General features: G+C 52.4%; 1 protein-coding gene across 5 annotated transcripts; it reads right to left on the minus strand.

Moving 5' to 3' along the window:
• Positions 1-2,444: 2,444 nt before the first annotated feature.
• SLC45A1 (solute carrier family 45 member 1) lies at positions 2,445-23,781 on the minus strand. Of its 5 annotated transcripts, none has more exons than XM_014737720.3 (9): positions 23,493-23,781; positions 18,473-18,893; positions 17,790-17,882; positions 17,140-17,364; positions 11,336-12,075; positions 8,782-8,935; positions 7,176-7,352; positions 5,431-5,636; positions 2,445-2,861 (listed from the first exon to the last, which is right to left on the minus strand). In XM_014737720.3, the coding sequence occupies exons 1-9, from the start codon at positions 23,601-23,603 to the stop codon at positions 2,595-2,597; spliced, it is 2,394 nt and encodes a 797-aa protein (XP_014593206.2). In that variant the 5' UTR covers positions 23,604-23,781; the 3' UTR covers positions 2,445-2,594. The 5 variants fall into 5 exon arrangements, with proteins under 5 accessions (XP_014593206.2, XP_070109816.1, XP_070109820.1 ...); XM_070253715.1 differs by having other exon boundaries at positions 17,831-17,882; positions 23,493-23,627; XM_070253719.1 differs by having other exon boundaries at positions 18,362-18,893; positions 23,493-23,616.
• Positions 23,782-24,486: the final 705 nt, after the last annotated feature.

A 24,486-nucleotide genomic window follows, 5' to 3' on the forward strand; every position in this document is an offset into this window, starting at 1 on the left:
AAGAGGCTTACAACAACCATGCCCATGTGTAAAAACGATCTTTGTTTACTTAAAAAGTTCTAGGAAGGGGGCCCAGTGTTTGACAAGCCAAACGTAAGAGGGGAGCCTCCCTATTCCTCATCTCTCTCTCAGATTTGACTATTCTGGGCAAAAACAGCCCAGACCAGGGACAGCCATCCAACACCACATTTTCTAGAAAAGCTAAAGCTCTTCTAAGCAATATAAATGTGGGGCGGACAAGTCTGGGATCCCAGAAAAAGCAGAGGACTAACAGGAGGCCCAAAGGAACTGTGTGACTTTGAAAAGTCACTGAACCTCTCTGTGCTTCATGAAGCAGAGATGATGAGACCTGCCTCGCTTAGCTCGTAACCGTGAAGGGTGAAAGACATGACGTGAGGGCTCAGAGAGAGGACTCACTGATTCTAATCAGTGCAGGCTGCACAGAGGAGGTGGCATTTTAGATGGCTCTAAGTGGATAAATTGGAAATTGACGGGCAGAGAAGAGGTGGGAAGACTTCAGCTACAGGAAGAGCCTGAGCACAGGCACAGAGAGAAGGTTCTGTGGCTGCAGTACAGGAGGCTAGAGCCGGGCGAAGGGTGGTGGGCTCAGGAAGACAGGCGGGGCCCAGAGTGGGCATGAGGAGTTTGGACCTGGTTCCTTGGGCCATGGGGAGCCATGGAAGGTGTTAAGAGGAAAGGGATGGGCTCAGACCTGTTTACAGCAACCCCAGCTGTCGGGGAGTGGGTGGGTGGTGGACAGGGGAGACCTGCGGCAAGGAGATAGGGGCACAGAGAATAAGGGCCTGACCCCCAGGGGCCCAGAGCAGCCTCCTCAGCTCCAGGAGGGCAGCAGGCAATGGACTGAGGGAGGCCTGGGGAGGCGGTGGGCCAGGTGGGCAGGTGGCCAAAGTGCCCTGCAGAGGCTCATGGTTTTTATGTTCAACTCTCCCTAACTGGTCAGAGCAGGATGATGGGACCCATTAGCTGCCCATAAACCCCAGACCCTCCTCAGATGCTGGCAACAGGCCCTGCACCCCTGTTGCTTTGTTTGGAGCTTGAGGTCGGTGTGTCCTATATGTCTCTAAAACACAGGGACCATGCAGTGAGGGTACTGGGGGCCAGGCCCAGTTCTGGTGCAGCAGGTACAACAGTGATGGGCCATGACCCTCCCCTGATGGTGCGCCCAGCCAGTACTCCCAGTGCGGGGAGAGGAGCCTGCCTGGGTGCATCGGGAAGGGGCCTCAGCCAGCTCGAGGTGCAAGTTCCCACCTCACATCTCACATACTTTCTTCTCTTCTCCAGGGCACTGCTCAAATGGCATCTCACCAGAGAGGCCAGCCCATTCTCCCTAGGATAGCCCACTCCCTGACCCCATCACCCCGTCCTACCCTGCTCATGTTCTTCACAGCACTTAACAGCATCCTCAGGCACGGACCTCAGTGTGTTATCTGTCTCTCCTCCTCTCAGATCAGCTCCGTGAAGGTGGAGACCTGTTGCTCACAATGAGATCCCCAGCACCTACCACTGCCTGCCACACCCAGGGCACTCGATGAATATCTGTAGGGTGGATGGGTGGGTGGGTGGGTGGATGGATATATGCATGGATGGATGGATGGATGAGTGGGTGGATGGATGGGTGATGGGTCGGTGGGTTGGGTGGATGGGTGGATGGATGGGTGATGGGTCGGTGGGTTGGGTGGATGGATGGGTGATGGGTGGGTGGGTGGATGGATGGTGGATGGATGGGTGATAGGTGGATGGATGGGTGATGGGTGGGTGGATGGATGGTGGATGGATGGGTGATGGGTGGATGGATAGGTGATGGGTGGGTGGATGGATGGTGGATGGATGGGTGATGGGTGGATGGGTGGGTGGGTGGGTGGATGGATGGGTGATGGGTGGGTGATGGGTGGGTGGGTGGATGGATGGGTGATGGGTGGGTGGGTGGATGGATGGGTGGTGGGTGGATGGGTGATGGGTGGGTGGGTGGATGAGCGGATGGATGGGTGGGTGGGTGGGTGGATGGATGGATGGGAGAATGAATGAATGTGAGGACTTCTGGCCCAAAAGCACTGTATGCTCTAACCCTACTCTGGGATGCAGTGTACAGATAGACCAGGCCCATTCCACCTCAGCACTGTGGACATTTGGGTTTGGACAGTTCTTTGTTGTGGGGGACTGTCCAGTACACTGTATTATGTTTACCACACCCCTGGACATAGCACCCACCTGAGTTGTGACAACCAAAAACATCTCTAGACATTGCTAGACATCTTCTGGGGTGGAGGTGGGGGCAAAATTGCCACCAGTTAAGAAGCATAGAGTTATGCCTTTACTTTCAATAAATGATTCTTACAGCCCCCTCCCCAAATCCCTATGGAGAGTGGCCCAATCCCCAGGTGACCTCTCACCCCTCGGGAGAGCCACAACTAGAAACCATAGGCTTTGTTGCTGCCATTTATTGTTTTACCACATATTTACATTGCAACGGGAAACCTGTCCTGCATCCACCTTTGGCCCTTTGGTTTTTCACTGGCCAGCCTGCTGCAGAGCCTCCAGCACAGGCTCGAGGCCAAAGTTGGGGCTCCGGGATGTCAGACGTTCAACAGGAGGGGCCGGTGCTCCTCGTCAGTGGTATCACTGGGAGGGATTTCGTACACGACAAACAGGGAGGAGTACAGGCAGCCGAGGAAGGACACCAGGCTGGAGAAGTACATCACCCCGTTGGCGCTGCCCACGGCCGAGGTCAGGGGCCCCAGCACCAGGGAGACCAGGATCTGGGCCAGGAAGTACTGGCAGCTCAGCAGGGAGATGTCCACACCCATGCCCCGCCGGGTGCCGTCCGCACTGGACCCTGCAAACTGATCCAGGAGAGGAAACACATGAGCCAGACGCCACAGCCACGGACGAGGTGACCGAGCCCCAGGTCTCCTGCAGTCGCAGGGGACCCGGGCGGCCATGCACAGCGGGCTCACATTTTCCAGGGCCAACATGCACAAGGAGTTCAGCCAAGAGTTGAATAATATTTGTGTTCAAAGAGATGACGATGATGAAAAGAATCCATGACCAACAGGCAGACGGGCCGAGCTCTTGCAGGCCCGGGTGCACAGGCACTTTCCCTGCTGGGGCGTCTGCTCTGTCCCTTCCACTCTCACCTTGGAAACCTGGCTGGCTGGCTGGCTCCCCGTGTTCTAGCTCATTCCCTTTCTTAACCTCTGTCACTATGATGCCCATCACACACTCTGAAATACCCTGTCACAGTCAACACACCTGCTCCTTTGGCCTGTTTTGGAAGGTCCTCATGGCCTCCAGCTCAGACACCTCCTTCTCCTCCCCTGCCCCCACCTCACCATGCAGGGGATGGTGGTGAACACGTGGTCTTTGAGCACAGCGGCAGCAGTGACGGTGGGAGGAGGTGGTGTCGGTCCCCTCACTGCTCCCCAATGCAGGCCACCCTCACCTAATGGCCACCAATGCTGCAGACTGACACCACCCCCACAAGCCGCCTTGTGTGCACCGCCTGGGGGCCAGCATGGCCAGGCCCTGCATCCAGACACAGATGTGGTAGCCTCTAGGGTGCTGCTGAGCCACTCTCTAGAGAAGGCTGTGTCCTTCCGGGCACCTGCAAAGTGCCCTGTGAATGGGCGTCACGTATGTCCTGGGAAACCTGCGACCCCCCTGGGGCTACACACAGCCAGAAAGGCCTGCAGGTGCCACTGTGGCGGGGAGGTCACAGGTTAGCCCTGAACCTACAACCCAAGGGAGACTGAGAGGAATGCAAGTGTCTAGAAGACTCTACAGGCAACAGAGGCCCAAGCCTTCCGGTCAGCCCTGGCAAACTCGATCAGAGGGGTCCAAGGCCCTGGGTGTCCCCTCCCATGGGGCAGGGCAACCCTTTGCCAAAAACCAGCACATCGTTTACCTCAGAGAAGGTGGTCTCTGGGGCTGTAAGTTGCTGGCAAGGGAGACGGTGGCAAGGTAGGCTGGGGCAGCACCAGTGAGCAGGGACAGTGTCACCCAGGCACCTGGTCGCTTGGGTGCTGGTGGCGCAGCCGTGGCTGCCCTCACAGTGCTGGCTGGAGGCTCAGGGTGTGGACACAGCTCCCTCTCACAGGGTCTCAGCCTCTGCCCGCCCCCGGGGGAAGGTCCAGTCCTTGAGGGCACTGCCTGTCTGTGTGGCCGGGAGTCCAGTCGCCAGCAGAGAGAAGGCGGGGGCAGCTGCCACAGGACCCCCCTAAGACTGCGGTCCGGCCCGCTGTAGTGCCTGGGGCTCCAGGCCAATCTGACTTTTCTTAAAAAGTATTGTGCTCAGAGTTGGCCCAGCTGAATTCATCAGAGACTCCAGACTCATTAAAACAAATCAGGATGCCCTACCCTAGGCTGGGCCTGGGGGAGGCATGGAGGCCCCGATTTAAAGGGGGTGAGAAGCTCAGTTATCAAGGGCGACTTGTAATGCAGTATTTTAAAATCTCAGTCACTGCAGAAAGTCTATGATGGGGCTGTTATTCAGCCACGAGAAGGAATGAGCACTGACACGTGACAGTGTGGCTACAGCTTGAAAACGTGATGCTGGGTGAGAGGAGCCAGGCACCAGACACCACGTGGTGATTCCACTGATAGAAAGTGTCCAGAACAGGCGAATCCACAGAGACGGAGAGTAAATTAGTGGTTGCCAGGGGCTGGGAGAATGGGAGGACTGGAGAGGGTTGGCTAATGGCTGTGAGGCTTTTTGGGGAGACGAGAATGTTCTAAAATTGACTGTGGTGGTAGTCGTACACTGTGAATATACTATAAACCATTCAGCTGTACACTTGAAATGGGTGAGCTGTGTGGTGCTGCCTGGCGCATTATTATTATATCTCAATAAAGCTATTCAAGGGAATCCATGCTCAACAAAATACCAACATTTTCTATAAAGACAGGATTGGTAGTCTTGAGTTTTCCTCTGGCCTCAGACTCCACCATGGCTTGGCATGGCACTGTTACTTATCCTGTTTTTATTTAAAGTTCTGACATTTTGTCCAGCGTGGATTTTTGGCATTAATTCTCATTTTTAGAAATAATGTATTAACATATTATTGCTCTCGATTGCTGAGTTTTCTGTGCCCAAGGCGAGTGCCTCACTGACCTCGCTGAGGCTGGTGCCAGCAGGTGACCCCGAAGGCTGACAGAGGGGGACACGAAGGGGTGGGCCTCCCTCCCACGGCCCAAGTCCCCTCAGGAACGGGGCGGGCGGCCACCTGCTCAGGTCTGTGCTCTGCTGCGGCCGTCTTGATATTCTTACTGTTTGATGGGCCTGCGTTTTCCTTTGACATCGGTTGGCGGATCTGGGCCCAGGGCCTGGGGACATTGCCCAGGAGTTTCCTGGGAAGCTGGGCGGGTGGCAGTGGCCTCTTCAGGACGCGAAGCAAGAAAAACGGAAGCCCTTACCTTTTTGCTCTGGTAGTAGTCACACAGCAGGGAGTAGGGTAGGGTGCACAGGGTAGAAAATAAGATCCCGTAGGTTATGCAGAGTGACAGGACCACGTAGAGGTTCCTAGACAGGGTGGCGAGCCCAGTCCCCAGGCCGAAGGCCAGATAGGCGATGAAGTACAGCGTGCGGATGCTGAGGTATTCTTCCAGCTTCTCGAGAATAGCTGCAGACCGGAAAGGACAGGCTCTGTCCCTGGGCCACCTCCCCTGGGGCTGACCTAGGGCTGCCAGGGGTGGGAACCGGCTAGGCAGGCAGCTTGCCCCAGACCGAAGACCTGCGTGGTTGGCCCAGGGATCTGAGGGACCCCAACAGCTCCAGGGGGGGCCAGGATGGGGTGGTCCAGTTGGACCAGGACCTGGGGTGGCCCTGCACACACTGGCCCCAACCAGGCTTCCCAGTGCTGCTGCAGGTGAAGGAGTCTTTGGGGTGAAATACCAAGGAGGCTTGAGAATTTAGGGTTTTTATAAACCCCTGGGTCCCTGTGCAGATCACAGCGCTCTCTGTCTCTTTCCTAAAACAAGGATACCAACATCCTGCCCGCTGGCCTAGAGGACCCTGAGAGGGCATAGCAGGGGGGACAACGCACAACACTGCTTCCCAGAATCAAATAACTGAGGGCCGCTTCCCTGTGGGGGAACCAGACCCCCCAGGTGCCACCCATGGGCTTGCAAGCGAGAGAGCTAAGGAAGTCTCTCCTCCTAAGGTCTCCCCCCAACCCGCCGATCCCCAGAAGCCATAGTCGAGGACCCTGGGGCTGGAACTCACTACAACAGGGCAAAATGACATAAAGCAGGCCTTGGCAAGCTGCAGCCCCCAGGAGGAGCCCCACCAGCAGCGTTTGGGACCACCTGGGAGCTAAGAACAGTTTTCATATTTTTAAATGGTTAAAAAATATTAAAAGAAGATTAGTATTTTGTGACACGTGAAAAGTAAACGAAATTTGTATCTTCATGAACACAAAGGGAGTTTTACTGGAACTGGGCCATGCACGTGGGTTTAGGACTCGTCTGTGGCGGCTCCCGAGCCTCAAGGGCAGCGCAGAGTCTCTCCAGAAGAGACTGTGCGGCTACTGCTTGGCCTTTGACAGAAACCGTGGGTGGGCCCCTGAGACGAAACCCACTGTCCTGCCCCGCCCCGCCAGCCAGGTGCCCCACCACGACGGCGCCCCATCCCCGCATGGATTCAGCGAGGCTCCTGTGTCCCGCGGCTCACCCGGCGCTAACCTCATGCCCATCCCGCATTCTGGTCTCGGCCACCCACGTGCTCTGGATCTCATTCCTCCTGCCCCTCCGGCCTCAACCACACCTTCCCTCCCTCTGGACAAGTGGCCATGCGAATCCACGTGGGAAAGACGCACACCCACCGGGGTGGGGGTGGGGAGGTGACTTCGTGGCGCATCCCTGGGCCCCCACTTTGCCCTCACTTACAGGCCTGACCCTCTCTGCCCAGAAGCTAACTCAGGAAACACACCCGGTCCCCAGTCGGGCCGCCACCCAGCACAGGGCAGTGCACGCAGCTGGCCCCGGACAGCTTGTTGAATGACTGAAAAAAGGGCAGCACTGTCTCCCCCAGATTGGCATTCTGTGGCTGCATCTGTACAGACACAGGCCTCCCCTCATTCAGCGTGCCCCAGCCACCCACCGAAGGTCGCTGTATTTCCCACGCAGGCCCCTGACCCTGCGTCTCGCTTCGTGGCCGGTACCTGAGTAGAAGGCGGCGCTGAAGGCGTAAATACACATCCCCCAGCAGCCCATGGTGACACCGCTGTTGTATTTCTGATACTCCTCCGACGCGTGCGGTGCTCTGGGGTCTCCCTGGAACACCACCTCTCCCATGAAGTCCGTGTAGAAGAGCAGCATCCCCTCGAACGACAGCCACCCTGGAGGAGGAGGGCCCGTGACGCCCAGCAGTGCTGGCACCCGGCCTGCGCCGACAGGCCATGTGCACCAAAGTGACACATGATGTTCGCAGATTCCAAACTTAAGAGGAAATCACCTACCTATAGCCTCACCACCCAGAGATAATGTTACCCCTTAAAATTTTGCAAGTTTCCTACCGGTGTCTTTCAAAGTAAATCTGTATTTCTTGTAAACAGGCTCTGTTGCCTGGTTTGTGTGCTGTTCTTCTCTGAACGCTACCGCCATGAGGAACGCGGATCCCCACGCCTCCTTCTAAATGCCTCGTCCTGCTTCCCACGCGCTCCTCTACAAAGAAAATGGGGTGGGGGGCTCTAGCCACAGGGGTGGGGAGGGGTGGGAGGAAGCTCAAATGTTGACACAGATCCAATTTGCTCGATTACAGATAAAACTGTAGGGTTCTGTGTTCACTTCTTCTTTGACAGAGGAAGGGGGTGGTATTTACTGGCCCTCTTGAACTCCAGTAGTTACCATGCACAACTTCCTATGCCGTTGAATATTCTTAAACAGCCCCATTTTGATGGCAGCCAGATATTTCACAACGTGGATGCACCATGATATATTTACCTCTTCTCTCACTGTTGGGCATTTTACCTCCCCCCATCCCAGTTTTTGGCTATTATAAATCATGCTGTGATAAATACCTGGCACACATCTTGATACAGTCTCTATGTCCTTGCAAAGAATACCGAACAGGATCATTGAGATAAAGGTTATGGACACTTTTAAGATTCTTGCCTGTTGCCAAATTGCCTTCTAGGAGGTCATTGTGATCTACGTCCCACAGTGTTGAGAGCCCTAGATCATCTCAAATTCTTAATCATCCTCAGATGTTCAACAGCTCAGCCGTAAAGAGGTACCAAATAGAATGAAATGCAGGTTGGGGCTTTTCACTAGTAGTTTGAATCCAAGCCTGTGAACTTAAGACCAGCACCAGGCATATTAGGTGTGTGCAAATGTCTGCCGGTGTCTACGTCTCGGCTCCAAGAGTAAGAGGCAGCCAGGCCCAACCTGGTTTAAGACACAAGTCCCACCAACGGAAAGCGATGTCCATCACGTAACTGAGTTGTCGGGAGAGCCTTTGGTCATGAGGATTCGGGCTGTGTGGAGACACAGCTGTCTCGGCCAGGGGAAGAAGTAGGCCTCTCATCCGGAACCCCAGGGTTAATTCGGGGCTGCCTAGAGCAGGCATCTCTCTGGCCCTCCCAGCAGAGTCCTGCCCTTGGTGGTATCGGGAAAGCGAAAGGAATGTGAGGGGCGTCCTGGGTGTGAGGCTCTGGGGTGTCCAGGGAGGCGGAAGGGGTGAGAGCCCTGGGTCAGGTAGCCCCATCCCCATCGTGCAGTGCGGGCTGAGCTGGGACATGGACACATGGAGGCTTTGCCAAGACTCACCCAGGAAGTGGTTGACACAGAGGTTTCGGAGCGCCTTGGGCATATTGCAGATGGTGAAACAGAGATGCCTCATGGACAGAGGCTGCCCCGCCGGCTCGCTGGAGCCCGTCAGCTCACTCTCGTACTTCACGCCGTTCAGTAAAATATTTGCCACCTGTAAAGGAAGCCCCCCAAAAGCCCGTCATCAGAGCACCAAGCTCCAGACATGCCATGGAAGCACAAACACAGACACAGGCCGTGAAGGCTCGTCTCCCTGGACAGCGTTAACCGAGCACCAGACAGCACCCAGGGTGAGAGAGTCGACTTCAGGTCGTCTCGGCAGAGACTCGGGGCAGTGAGAACAGAATTTCATTTCAGGGGCACCTGCATTTTGGCCAAAGGATGTAAGCTCTGGGCCACAGGGAGTAAGGTAATACTTTCCCAAGTGTGAAATAAATTTGAAATAAAAGAAAGATGGATCAGTTCAAATCCAGACATTATGAAGTCCCTTCTTTTCCATGACAGAAGCATGTAAAGGACTGATTTCAAGGTGACTGGAGACTCTGTTCAAAATTCTCTCCAGACAGGTGAGACTCCTGTCTGCACGGAGGTTAGGGCGGCCAGGTGAGCACGTGCAGGGGACGGACACACTCACCGTGGCCCTGGGCCAGGGCTCCCCGTGTGCCAAGCCCAAACACCCCATTGCCAACAGAACTGAAACTGGAATGAGTAGGGGTTCGATTTCTCTCTGGGTCAGCTACGCTCACTGACTCGGTTTGCTAACTCTTCCTGGAAGGACGAGGCTTCATGCCACAGTCGCTCGGCCTGGGTGTGGGGTGCAGACACGGGGTGGGGGGGAATATAAAAAGGAAGTAAATAGCGCACTGTGCTGGTTCCAAGGGCAGCCACGTCCACAGAGCTTGTCACCACGGCTGCCAGAGGAAGACTGCTACAGCTACGCCCATGTCCCCACGTGAGCCCCGACGTGTTCATATTTAGCTCATGATTTTTACTTTCCTCAAAGAACCGATTCTCAAATTACACTATATTGAGAATGGAAATAGAAAAAAAGGATGAAAACAAGATTTTCAGCCACGGCTAAAGAACTGTATCTGGAAGCCAGTTTGAATTTTTCGAAATAGTTCTCAATGACCCTGTATTGACGGAAGGCCTGACTAACTGCTCTGGTGTCATCGAGAATGAGGAGGACGCCCTCGACGCGAGCAATCAGAGAAATCTCTTTCCTGTGCTAGTAAGGGGATTTCCTAACCCTCCAGTGATTTGCGGTTCTTCAAACCCTTTCCAGATCTGAGCTCCTGAGATGTCCTCGACGCTGCCACAGGGAGCCTGACGTCCCCCTGCAAGGACGGGCACGCACCTTGGCAGCCTCCTTTCTCGAGCAGAGACAGCAACAGCAACACTTAAGAGATGATGAAAATGACATGAAGACTGACTGTCCCTAACGCACCAGAGAAAAGCAGAGGAGACACACGGTCGTGCTGAAGAATTTCACAATGAAGAGAAAAAGATCAGCCTCCTCCAAATGTCTCCAGTGAACCTGCCACTAAATCAGGGGTCTTGCCCAGCACGGAGAGGGGACGCCTGACTGAAGGCCCGGCCGTCTGGGGGCCTGTGCCATTCAGGATGGTCGGCCAAGCAGGGTTTACTTCGTGGGGAGACGGGTGGGCAGGGGTGTCCCCGGGGCTGCGCCTCTCGGTTACTGGCCTTCAGATTCGCCTCCCTGGGGGGCTTGGGTAGGTCGAACAGGGTTTTACAGTCTCCTGCTCGAGAAAGTTCAAGTTCCTACTGGAATTCTCATCTTGTAACACCCCTGAGGGCAGGCGGGCCACAGAACTCTTAGGTCTACTTTAAATACAAGAGGAACCGTATTTAAAGTGGCCTCTCCAAGTTCACGAACTCGGAAAGCTGCTAAAATATCACATACCAGCTCGTGGCCTGTCAGCCAATCCAATGTACCCCACATTCGACACAAACCACCTCCCCGAAAGGTCTTTGCCTCACAGAATGCCCCCGTCGTCAGAATGCAGAGTTCCCACAGCCTCCGGGATGGTTAGCTGAGTTACACACTAGGAGCCAGAGGCAGGTCCCAGAAACGTCTGCCGGGGTTTAGGTTTTGTTTCCGTCTTTCGAGAAGACTTAGATTGCTGGCTCCAGATTCACGGCCAAGAGGGGCCGTGGAGATTGCGGGGGGACACTGGCAAGAACAGAAATGTACACGATGCTTGTAACAAACTCACTACGGGAACGCTCAGGCTTGCATTGCCTTTGCATAAATGTAACAGGGCTTTAGATCCACGCCTTGAACTGCGGCCAGTGTGTTAAACCAGCGATCGGTAACCCATGCCCTGGACTTGCTCATCCATGGGCTCACGCTGGGCCCGAAGCTGTTCACGGGCACGTAGGTGAGGTCTATCTGGATCCAAGCACTTTCTGATGCCTCCAGGATGGGCTGGGAATTTCCTTCCAGCTCGACATCCCTCTTTGTCTTCTAACTGATGAGGGGGGACAACACAAGGTGACCTCTGACCCTTGGCCTCCCGATGTTCTCTTTTACCTGTTGACTGAAGGTCACGTTCCTTCTCCTGCTGGTTTCAGGACCACCTCCTCCAGCTGCATCCGGGATGGCCAAGGTCTGGGGTCTCTTCAGGATCCCGGATGAACGTGGCTTGGAGGTGTCCAGGGAGCCCACCCTTAGGACATCTCCATCGGGGCCGGCAGCCAGGGCCACCTCCCGCCTCTCCCCGAGGCCACGGTCCTGGCGGTAGAAGCTGTCGGGGGCCCGGGGGAAGCTGACACTGATGGCCTGCCGCGGGACGCTGCCCGGGATGGCCAAGTAGTTGTCGTGGCCGCCCGTGAAGCAGTCAATGAGGACACTGTCTATGTTGGAGGTGGCAAAGGATGAGGCGAACTCATTGATCCCCGTCAGGGAGCTGTCCCTGCTGATGAAACTGCCATACTTGGGTGTGAGTGGGCTGAGTGGGGAGATGGGGCTGGAGAAGCTGGCGTACAGGCTGGTGGCCGAGTGACAGGGCAGGGTCTGGCCGGCACCCTCCTCGCACAGGATGGGCGGGGAAGGAGGCAGCGGGAGGCTGGGGCTCTTCATGGCTGTCCTCTTCTCGCCTGGGGGCCGCAGGGGTCTCTCAGGGATGCTGACCAAGGTCAGGACGGTGGTGATGCTCAGGGTGACCGCGGTGAAGATGTAGACAACCCGCAGCTGCCCGCCCAGGGCTCTCCCGAAGCTCGTTTGATCCCAGTGGATTCCCCCGACCACATATCCGAACCCTCCTCCAAGGCCTGCGGAGAGAAGCAGGCGGAGAAGAAAGCCCTGAAGGAAAGTGGTTCCATTTCTCACGCAGGTCGCTAAATCCACTCCAAGGACCCAGACGTACCATCTGTCCCATCTCAACCCCAACAAAAATGAGGGTGGGATTCCTGGGGGACCCCCTCTCCTGCCCTGGAGGGCTGCCTGCCAGGCCCGGCTCCAGAGCAGTAGCATGATGACCACCTGCCCACGCTTTCTTCTTATACCCAGCCTGTCAGGAACACTGAAAGTGACTGTCTACACCGCATCACAGTTCCCTTCAGGCCCCGCCCCCCCACAGCTTCAGCGCCGTGTAAACTGGAAAGTCTCATCTCCCACACGCGGACCATGGTGTGTGTGCATGCGGGAGTCATGTGGCTGCCCAGTCTTGCTTGGCTGATGACATCGTCCTTGAACACAACCACCACTAGGAGCGTCACCTCGCATGGTGACTGATGAGGATTATTTTAGGCTGGTTAATTTTAAAACTGCAGATGAGAAGCAGGCTCCCCGGACTGGAATTTGCTTGCCCTTTGAGAGACATTTGCATTTGTGAAAGAAGGGAGATGACCTTGTCTCTAGAAACTGTTAATGGGGAAGGCAAGAACTTAAGTTGGTTACTGTCTGGCAATCTCATGTAACTGATTTAGGGTGGTGGCTTCTGACCTTTGCTTAATCCGATTTGATTCTTATCTAAAAGTCATGGGATCACCCAATAACCAGAACCCACCTGCACTGATACCATTTTAACTTTTTTTCATAGTCTTTCCTTTGTCTTGTAAAGAGATAACTCACGTACCTATGCCTTAAAATTAGCCCTACCCTCAGCTCATTTTTGCAGCAGCAGCTCTGACTGCCCATGGGTCCTGTCCTCATGCTATTCCACACTATTCTCTAAATAAAAGAGCACTACTGCCAGATCTTGGGAGTCCAAGAAATCTTTCTTTCGACTCCTCGGCTCACTGACCCTGCATCAGTGACCAAGGCTGGCTCCACCCTGGTGGCCAGATTTCTGGGTCAGCGGGACACTGGAATACAATAGGGCTGCAATGGTTGACTGGTTCACGTCATACAACGTAAAACGTGGGTGAAGGTGCATTGCCCCCGGCCAGCAGCAAGGACACACTTACCTCCCCAAAGCGCAGTTTCCTCCAGCCCAGCTTTGTGCTTCCAACAGCAAGAGCCAGGCCAGGCCGGTGGTGTCTCCACCCACGCAGCACCCGTGTCCCCCACACACCAGGCCCCCTTCGCTGCTAGGCCATGGAGCTGGCGTGTCATTTTATTCTGAGTTCGGCTGTATTTTGACTCGTCTAGTGGTTGGGAGGCGGGTTCTCTGTTTGTGCCGGTCCTGAAGAGGAACCGGCATGCCAGCGGCAGGTGCCGGCGGCTGCCCTCCGCTTTGGGGGGAACCAGGCATGCTGTGGGGTTGCCTTTCACACGGCAACTTCCATGGAAAGGCCTGGCCTTCCCCCATTCAGCTCAGTCTCCTCCCCGTCCCCAGGGCGGGGCACGACCCTGGGTCTATTTAATGGTTTTACCACAGAACTTCCTCATTTGTCCCAGACTGTCCTTACTGGCCTTTTAATTTCATGTCCCCTCCACCCCTAACTTCCCACATTCATCGTTCTAATTAGCTGCCCCCCATTTCGAGGACACAATTGCTGTTTTGTGACCCTTAAATAAGGTCAGATTTGAGATGAACCTCATTAATCATTTTTTTAAATGATCAAAGCGATGTATTATCACAGGAAAGAAACCATACGTCATACTCAGCGCAAAAAAACAAACAACCCAATTCAAAAATGGGCAAAGGACTTGCATAGACATCCCTCCGAAGAAGATTTTTGAATGGCCGATAAGCACGTGAAAAGATGCTCGGCATCACTCACCAGCCAGCAGGGAAACACGAAACAAAACTACACTGAGACACCACCTCACAGACATCAGGGGCCTATCATCAAAAAACCCAGAAACCAACAAGTGTTGGCGAGGATGTGGAGAAATTGGCAATTTTGTGCCCTGTGGGTGGGAATATAAAAATTATATAGCTACTGTGGAAAAATTATTCCTTGAAAAATTAAAAATAGAATTACTACATCATCCAGCAATCCTACTACTGGGCAAATACCCAAAAGAATTGAAAGCTGGGTCTCAAAGAGGTATTTGTACACCCATGTTCACACTAGCATCATTCACACAAGCAGAAATGTGGGAGTAACCCAAGTGTCCATCCACAGATGAATGGATCAGTAAAATGTAGTCTACACTAACGCAATATTATTATTCAGCTTTAAAAAGGAAGCAGATTCTGACACATACTACAACATGAATGAAGCTTGCTGACATCGTGCTAAACGAAATAAGCCAGCCGCAAAAGGACAAATACTGTACGATTCCCCTGATATAAGATACTTAGAATAGTCAAATCACAGAGACAGAAAGTAGAGGCGGGGTGCCCAGGGCTGGGGGAGCGCGGAGGGGGAGTTATCGTTTAACGGTCATAGGGTTTCAGTTTGACAAGACGAAGAGTTAAGGGGGTGGATGGTGGTGATGGCTGAGCAACAATGTGAATGTACTTGCTGCTCCTGAATCGCACACTTGAAAATGGCTAAGACGGTAAATTTTATGTATGTCCACAATCCAAAAATAGAAACAATACAGAAGAGTATAAGGTAAAAAACTAAGTCCTTCCTCCTACCCTCCAAACCCCAGCACTGGCTCCCCGGGACCCATGCAGGAGCTCCCTGGGCCCACACCCATGTGTGTGTGCAGACACAGGGAGAGGAACAACGGTACTTGCCAGCAGAAGCGACTGAGGCTTGGAGAGGCCAAGCAGCGCGCCTAGAGCCCCATAACGGACAGGAGGACAAGCCCACAGCAGATTCAGGCTTTCAGATCCCAGGCCCGCGCCTCTAACCATTTGGCAATCAGCCCTCTTCAAACGGGTCCTGCACGTGTCTTGTTACATCTTTCCTTTGATTTTTAGAAATCTTTTTCCTTGCTATTTTAAATGAGATTATTTTCTTCCATTTTATTCTGTAACAAGGTAAGTATTTTATATAGGAACACTAGAGGTGTTTTATATATACTTTGATAACCAAACATCACACTGAATTCTCCTCCTGTTTTGTAGCTGATTCTCTTGAAGTTTTCCTCCGTGCAGTCACAGAGGCCAGGGGTGATAATTCTCATCCTACACATCTCTTGTTTATTTCGACTGCCTAATTGCGTAGACTCTGTGGGGTTGGTGGTCGTTCCTGCCTTGTCCCTGACTTTGATAGGAACATTTCTCATGTTGGGCATTAAGCACAACACAGATTTGTGTGTGTGTGTGTGTGTGTGTGTGTGTGTGTGTGTTGTATACATACACACACGCATAGTCGATTCTCATTATTCTCAGATTCCATATTTGCGAATTTACCTGCTCACTGAAATTGATTTGCAACCCCATCAATACACATTCACTACGCGCTCATTCACACACATGTGCAGAGCAGCAAACATTTTGAGTTGTCCACTACACACGGGCCCAGCTGACGTTTTACAAGGTGATTGTTTCAACTCTCACACTATAAACAACCATCTCTTTTGTAGTCTATATGGTGCCACATTTTTGCATTTTTGTGCTTTTTGGGGTGACATTGCTGTTTAAAATGGCCTCCAAGTGTAGCGCCAACATACTGCTGTCTAGTGTTCCTAAGTGCGAGGAGCCCGCAATGTACCTGTTGGAGAAAACACGTGCGTCAGGGAAGCTTGTCCAGGCCTGGGTTCCAGGGCTGTTGGCCGTGGGTTCAGTGTTAATGGATCAATGATATATACCGAATAAAGTGTCTTTAAACAGAAACACACAAAACAAAGTTACGTATTGATCAGTTGATGAAAATGTGACCAGAGGTTTGCAGGAAACTAACCCTGTCTTTCTCCTAGGGGCGATGACTCCATATCAGCTAATTCAGGGCTCCTGGCGACTCTGTAGAATATAGCTACATGAATAATGAGAATCAACTATATACAACACTATATATATATAGTTACATACACTATAGAGAGTTATATAGAGAGTTATATATATAGCTATATACACGCATATACGCAGTCATGGGCCACATAAGGACATTTCAGTCAGTGGCGGACCGCATATATGATAGTGGTCCTGCAAGATTAGTACCATGTGGCCTAGGTGTGGACTAGGCTATAGCTACCGTCTAGGTTTGTGTAAGTGCTGTAGGGGAGGAAGACATTGTCCTCCACCCTCCTGGGTCCTTCTGGCTGGTCTGAGAATTAGATTGACATGAGATAGAGTAACAGGAGAAAAACAAACAAAAGTTTAATAACACGTATACATGGGAGAAACCCGGGAGAACCGAGTATCTCACCCAATCCTCAGCTAAAGACAAAAGAAGATGTTGGGAGCGAGGAGAGGCAGGGCCTTCAAAGGGAAAGAAGGCAACTCACAGGCGGGTGGAAAGGAGCAATGTTGGAAAACAAGCGTCGGGCCACAGAAACAGAAGAACACAGGGAAACCCAAAGAACAGGCTTTTCCAGGTTCCTCCCTGTCCACCACCTAGTCCAAGTGACGCTACGGTGACAGCTAGCTTCCTGAGACAGGTTTTTTTTAATTTGAATTCTTTTAGGCAGTTAAGGGGGAGGTAACAAGAAAACCTTTCTGAGTCTTTTGCTTCTTAAAAATAATCAGCTTAAAATAATCCTCATGTTAAAGAGACACACTTTGGGGGATAAATTTTGTTCCCTTTCAGTTGACACTATGATGTTCAAACAAGACGAAATCGCCTGACGACGTGCTTCTTGGAAGGTATCCCCGTCATTAAGCAGTGCATGACTGTATACGCACATATATCTCAGAAAGAAGTATTATTATTATTGTCGATATGTATTGTTTGAGATGTGCCTTTTCATTGCCTTCAGTGTTCATCCATGTGTTCGAATGTTACCAACGTGTTTTTTAGATCAGGGCATGAGGAAGGCACTCGCGAGCGCCCACAGTGAAACCCACAGGCCTGCAGGCCAAGCTCGGCCCTCGCTGCACGGAGACTTACCTGCCAGGAGGGCGTGGATGTTCAGGCCCCGGTCCTGGTCGGCAGGGCTGCACACGTCCATCATGTAGGCGTGGCTGGGGTTATCTGCCGAGTCGGCGCTGAAGTCCATGAGCACCACCCCGCACACGGTGAGGAGGATGCCCCACTTGTGGTTGGTGGCCGTGTCGGCCAGCGCCGTGCCGATGTCCCGGCCGTTGAGCAAGAGTGAGAGGCCCAGCAACGCCCCTGGGGACAGAGAAACAGAGTCACCCAGAGGAAATGCGGACCAGCTCTACCCCCGGCAGCCCACAACTTAGGTCTAGGATCTTTAGGGCCCCAAGAATTCCTTTTAATCAAACCTCAAGCAGAGCCCATTGGAAAGGTCACCTGCAGACTCACCATGTTATTTTTTTTGTGCTTGGTCGGGGTTTTTATTTCATCAAGCAGAGCAGGAATTACATAAGCTTTATTAACTTGTATTCAAAAAACAATCCCCCAATACAGCCTCCCAGTTAACTCAGGCCGGTTGTGGGGGGCGGCTACTCCTGCTGCCACACCAGCGACATTGTCTGGCCATTGCTTTGCTCATCACTCTTTTAGATTTTCCTAAAAGGAAGCACTTAGGGCCTTTTTTGTTTTTTCCACTTTATTTCAATTCCAGAACAACAGACCTATAGCCAGGACAAGAATGAAAGGGCGTCTCCTTCCAAACCTTGAGGTACATCGGTCACTCCAAGCTCCCAGCAGTGGCTGCAGGAGGAATCCTGAAACAGAGCAGGCCAGTGGTCACGCCCAGGGGCCCCCCGGCACATTGGGCTGAACCCTGAAACGGCCTCACCACATTCCTGAAACATTTGCCCTCAAATGTCCCCAGTGTGTCAAAGAATAAGGTGATCAAACTCAGAGTCACCAACAAAACCCTAAGCCAGAAAACAAAAGACAAACAGACTCTTGGAATCACTCAGCTTCTCCTTAAATTTTCTACTTAGGCCCCTATAAGGCACAAAGCAGCCATCACCTTCCTTGGGAATCCAAGAACTTCCAGGACCTCCCAGACCCAAACCACATCAAGCTTTATTGCTTGGATCCTCCAGTGAGAGCTCGGCACAAGATGGTGGTAATCCTTGGTGTCTGCTAAATTCCTGTTCTGCAGTCTGGTTTAGATAAAGTCACTTAAAACATGGGGTGTGACTGGCCATACCTGTGTTGTCCTACAGCCCCATACTAATGAGTGGAACTTAACTCTTGCTCCTCCCTTGTCCCCGGGGGAACCTTATGCTGCTTCAACTGAGGTTCCAGAAGCTTCCAGAGGTTTCCGGAGGCCATCCACCATCGGGGCTGAGCTGGGGCTCACCAAGGATGGGGCTGATGAACCACACCAGACTGTAGAGCTGGTCGGGCAGGCCCATCTGTAGGAGCACGGGGGTCACGTATGCCGTCTCCATGGCGTAGCTGAACTCGATGCCAAAGAGAATGCAGCCGTTGAAGAGCAGCTCCCGGAAGGACCTCTGGGGGTGCAGGTCCCCAAAGTCCACCAGCTCAATAGGGCATGGAGTGTTGGGAGGCGGGGGTGGGGAGGGGCGAATGCACTTCCTCCTCTTGGGGTGTCGTTTGAAGTTGTTGGCCCGGTGGCTGATGTGCCGGGTCACTGACCCCGAGTAGCTTGAGATCTGAGACCTCCAGAAGTCCTGAGGAGCCAAACTGGGGAAGAGGGCCTCTCCAGGAGGCGTGCTGCTCGCCGGGGCGATCATCGTAGGGGGAGCCGGTGGGTGCTCCTGTGGGGAGAGCCATTCGGGCCACAGTTACTCACCGGGGCCTCCACCAGGAGAGGTCATTTTTCCAGCTGGCTCTCCCCTCCCCCGACTGGCACTCGCTCACCCTTTTCACATGGGGAAAGTTGAGTTCATGTTGGGGAACCCTTAGAGTCAAACACTGTGCCCCCAAAGTTGAGCCTACTCTTGGTAGATGATGTCACTAGGCCTCATTCGCAAATCAGTGCAGCCATCTGCCCAGGAAACCAAAGCCGGATGCTGTCTCTCTGCGTGGAGAGAGGACCCCTGGCCCTTCAGATCCCCACACTAAAACTCAAAGGGCCTCTTCCCCAAACAGGTTCCATCAGGAGAGTCGGGCAAAGAACCTTCTGAGAAGTGGGAGCAGCCAAGAGCCCAACGGCCCAGAGGACACCAGGCTACTGTAGGACCTGTGGCCCCTTTCCAGGGCAAACTTTGCCCCTCCCCACAGGTGCCAGGGGAGCAGAGAGGAAGAGAGACCAGGCCTGGGACAGGACCACTGACAGGCACCCTGAGCACCGGCGCAGGGTGAGGGGACAGCCCTTCCTTCACGGAATGGACAGTCACGGCAGTCACCTCCCTGACACTTATGTTTACTCCTCATGGTGGGCCATCGGGGGGATCCTTGCCCAAAAGCAGCTGAATGAGTTTAACTCAAGTCCTTTCCTTTCACCATCAGTTAGACGAGTGAATTTTCAGTCAAGTCAGGAGAACTGAGACTTTTATAGTGTTTGAAAATGCTGTCTTTAAAAAAAAACCAAACTCCCTGAATCCTGCGTGTCACAGATATCACACTCAGAGGGAAACAGTTTACCAAAAACAAAAAAAAGTGAGGGACAAAAAGAACCAGGGAGGGGTGAGAAATAATAAATTTTCCCCCATGCTCAAATTATTTTTTGGAGCAATTGTCACCACGCCCTGGGTGGGGAATTAGCAAGCGTGCAGGCCTTCACAGACACTCCCCGCCTCGGTCCCCCACCCCCGGGATTTGCAATCCGTGCCCCTCAGTGACCTGCTCCTGGGTGTCCAACTGTTTCTCACTGCTTTGAAATTAATGTAGATCGTACATATTAAAGGAATGGATTCTGGTATGTTGACCTGCGTGTGTTAGTCAATGTCAATTTCACTGAGCATACGGAGAGGAAAGCTACTAAGGTCAGAGGGAAAAAGGCAGATGAAAAGGTAAGAGGGGAGCTTCTAGGGTTCAGTTCGGCCTCTCTGACAGCTCCCCATCTGCCTCACAAAATAGCAACTGCCCAAATTTCCTCTGAAGTCCTTCCAGAGAAGTAGGCCCCAAACCCGAGACAATATTCCCAACATTGATAGGCTTCCTGACAAGGACACTTGTTATTAACCAAGATAAACATGATAGGCTTTCTTTCAAAACTAGTTTTAAGCTTTAGAAATGAGGCCCTTATTTCTGACATTACCTTACCATACCACCTTCCATCACGCTATTGCTAGCTGATAACTTCTTTGTGAATCACTCTGAAATTCCTCATCACCCCAGATTTGCATCCCAAACTCCTCTGCTACCCTACACACTGAGGAATTGACTTCCTTCTCATCAGAGGACGTCAATGGTGGAAATGATTTGATCTAGAGATGCCCCAGCAGGATTCAGAACACTGGGATAGCCCAGCAACCCATCCATCCCTCCATCCATCCACCCATTCACCCACCCATCCTCCCACCCACCCATCCATCCACATATGCACCCACCCATCCTTTAATATACCCATCTACCCTTCCAAACATCCATCCATCCATCTATCCATTCCTTACTCACTCATCTACCCATTCACCCTTCCACCTCTCCATCTGCCCACCTACTCGCCCATCCTCCCATTCAGCTGAGTACTGAGTACCAAGTACCACCGAGGTCACAGAGATAAAAGAAAGACATAATTTTCACCCTCAAGTTGGGTGAAAAAGTAGAGGAAAGGCATTCTAAACAGTGGGAACCACCCGTGTAAATGAGATATGTGCAACAGTTAGGCACAATGGCAGTGCCGTGAGAGATGAAGCCAGCAGGAAGGGATTAGCTGATCATGAAGGGCCTTGAAGCCTCGCTAAGAGATGGATTTCATACCGAGATGACAGGCACTGACATAACCAGAGCCTCAGTCAGCTCTCACTTCTATAAATGGCTTATCTTGTGACCTTAGAAAAATCCCATGCTCTCCTTTAAAACAGGAACAGATGGACTTAAGAACTATGTAGGCAAGTAATGCTTCATAAAAATGTAAATTATTTATTAAGATTAAATCAAGATTAAAATTTTTAAGGAGCTACGCTCCTCGTTTATGTTCCTCACTGGTTTAGCTCAGGCCCTTGTACACAGTAAATACTCCAGGAAACTGTGCATTGGCTGGTCTTGCCTTCAGAAACCCAGGTGGCTGTTAGCATTCCCTGGAGCTTCGCTCATTAAGATTATAGAAATAGAGTGCAGGTTAGAACACCGCATAATAAGACAGAAGGGGGGCCGGCCCCGTGGCCAAGTGGTTAAGTTCGTTTGCTCCGCTTCGGTAGCCCAGAGTTTCCCGGGTTGGGATTCTGTGCGCGGACATGGCGCCACTCATCAAGCCATGCTTGGGCGGCATCCCACATGCCACAACCAGAGGCATTCACAACTAGAATACACAACTATGTACTGGGGGGCTTTGGGGAGAAGAAGAGGTGAAAAATAAAAGAAAGGAAGATTAGCAACAGATGTTAGCTCAGGTGCCAACGTTTGGAAAAAAAAAGTCAGAAGGAAGACCTTCAGCACAGGTGTGCTGGAGAGCTTGGCCTGAATTTACCCGCCCACTCGCAGCCCCACATCCAGGCAGCCGCTAACTCCCTCTCCGCCTCCGGCCGCCCCTCACCCCTTCAGGCACACAGCGTCTCAGCCTCTTTCCCAGCAGCGTTCTACTCCCACGAAGTGAACTTAAGTGCACGCGCATTAGAAACTGCCCCTTCAATTTTGGAATGAAGAACAGTGGGCCCGCTTAGGAAGAATTTCAGATCGAAATGGCATATGGCGGAAGCATATTTTTGAAAAGGGGAACCTCTCCGACCCTATTTAAAATGGACCATGTAGACACCCCATGTCTCTATCTGTGATGCGACAATTTCGACATCCACCTGCCCACCCCCAGCTTTAAAACACAGCCTGCAGCGTCTCCTAGCAAAACCGAGACCCTCACACCCCCACCTCACCCTCCAGCATCTAAACTGGAATCCAACCTGAGCTCGAAAAACGTCTTCGCTGAGGGTTCACCTTTAAATTTGGGGACCAGTATTACCTCTTTTATTTTTAAAATACACTTATTAAAAGCTGTCCATGAAAACTTATTCTAAGAAGAATGTTTAAAATTCATTTTTAAGTGGTACAAAAAATGAAAGTAAAATTTAAAACAATGAAACAGAATTTTAATACACTCATACAAATATTCACCAGATCATCTTTATCACACTATGTGACCATTTACTCTGTCAAAAGAAAATGCACACATATCCTTGGACCCCCAAAGGTTATATGCCAGGCCCACTGTGCTTCTGGAATACAGAGGATGTCTCAAGCAAAGAGGCTCTCAAACTGTGTTATGGGAAGATTAAGCGGCAAATGATTAATAAAAATAAACAATGTCCATGTAATTTGAATGCTTAAAATCATCCTACTATGAGCCAATATCATTTCTTCGTTTTTTCTGCCCTCTTCTCTCTATGAAACCAGGCTTCCCACCACGGGGTCACGCGCAGCCACACCCTCTCTACTCTTCCTTCTCCCAATTATCCAAGTTAATACTTCAGGGAAACCTTCCCAGGGAAGGGCTCTGTGGACGTGAGGGGAGGTATTTAATTAGCTAGTTACTGAATTGGGGCCCATTTCTCACTTTTGATCTCCAGCAATTTGGCCCCTACCTGAGGGCCAATGGATGGCGAAAGCCCTGGTCAGGCGCACATCGAACTCGGGCTGCACCAGCACCCGGCTCTACCTCCCTACAGAAGCTGAAAAACGGAAATGTTATGGTAACGCCAGAAATAATGTGAAAAGTTATTTATTGACCAGGACCGAATGAACTGAATTGCGTAAAGCCTCTTATTTCAACCTCGGCATGTTACCCTTGGCTGGTGACTCAAGAAAGCAGAAATCCTAGGTGCTCCTCATAAACCAAATCCTGGGGTGCTGGGAGAGGTTATACTTTGAGCCCGGGGCCACTGAGAGCGTTGAGCCTCAGGCAGGAGGTGAACCGGAAGCTGATGACACCTGCCCAGGTGAGGGGAGAACAGGCCTCCGGCACCAATGAGCACAGCGTAAGCCTGGGGCGAATTCCAGTGTTTAACCTCCTTCCTAGCAAGGGTGAAATGAACCTGTCACCCAGCTGCTACCCTCTTCTGGGCCGGAGGGTTCCTCGCTCAGGGGGTGAGAGGGGAGCTCCATTTACAGTTCAATTAATTAGACATCCAAGAAGAACAAAGGTCTCCGTGCCAACCTCCAGTACCGATCTTGGCACTCGGATTACCCTGGGGCCTAACCCGCGTCGCTCCCAGCGCAAAGCCGAGAGGCTGTGCGGAGGGCGCAGGAGGAAATGGTGGTACCTGTGGTTCGAGCCAGGAGGCATCCCTTTCCGAGGCTGGGTTCCTGCCTGCCCCGTGCGCAGCTCGGGTCCCGGCCCGGCCGCCCCCGGCCCGCCGCTGCTGCTGCAGCATCACCCTGCGGGGCGGGGCCGTGACGTCACGGCTGCATCCTCGCCGCCCGCGGCCGGTACCCGCAGAGCATCCTTAAAGCGGCACCGCACGGCCAGGCGGAGGCGCTGGACCCGCGCTCGACCCCCACCCTCGCCGGCGTCTTGTCCTGCCGACCTCTAAAAGCCCGCAGGGTCTGCAAGGAGAGCTCTAGAAACAGGTCCACCGTGACGTCTGTGGGCTCGAGGCACTCTCGCCTTCGTCGGCTCCTTTCTCCATAAAGAATATCAAAATGTTGTTCTAGCACTCTGTTGGGGATGAATATATTTAGACTATATATTAAAACATTTTCCTTGGCCTGAGTTCTCATTTTTTTTCTTCTGATTTTAAAAGAAATGAACCCTATTTTCGTGGATCGCAAAAGCACTGTGTGCTGCCGGCACTGTGCCCGGGGTAGGGAATGGATAAGTAGGCCCTGCTTAGAACTAGCTACGCTGCGGTCAGGACCCACTTAACAGAGGTATCAGGTGCCCACTCGGCGCCAGGCACTCTTCTAGGGCCTGGGGATAGGGCAGCGAACAAAACACACAAGTTCCTGCCCCTGTGGCATGATGCCAAACAAGACTAATAACATAAATGAGTGGCGTGCTGGAGACAGTAACCCCTCAGAGAAGGGGCTCAGGGAGGGATGAGGGGCCGGCGTTGCAGTTTTAAATAGAGTTGTTGATTGGTCTTAACCCAGAAGGAGACATTTGAAGAAAGACTCAGAGGAGGTGAGGAGGCCAGCCATGCAGATATCTGGGCAAGGTCATACCGGGCAGAGGGAGGAGTAAGTACAAAGGTCCTGGGGTAGAAGTGAGGTGGACTGAATGAGATAAGGATCGAGCAAATAACTAGACAGCCTGTA

The sequence above is a fragment of the Equus caballus genome, chromosome 2, assembly GCF_041296265.1.
Source record: "Equus caballus isolate H_3958 breed thoroughbred chromosome 2, TB-T2T, whole genome shotgun sequence".
Taxonomy (NCBI): Eukaryota; Metazoa; Chordata; class Mammalia; order Perissodactyla; family Equidae; genus Equus; species Equus caballus.

Coding starts and splice junctions, on each gene's coding strand:
- SLC45A1 (XM_014737720.3), bottom strand. CDS start 23,603: ATGCTGCAGCAGCAGCGGCGGGCCGGGGGCGGCCGGGCCGGGACCCGA. Junction 17,883..18,472: donor GTTCATCAGCCCCATCCTTG/GTGAGCCCCAGC, acceptor GCTCTGTTTCAG/GATTCCTCCTGCAGCCACTG. Junction 17,365..17,789: donor CATTCTTGTCCTGGCTATAG/GTCTGTTGTTCT, acceptor CTCTGTCCCCAG/GGGCGTTGCTGGGCCTCTCA.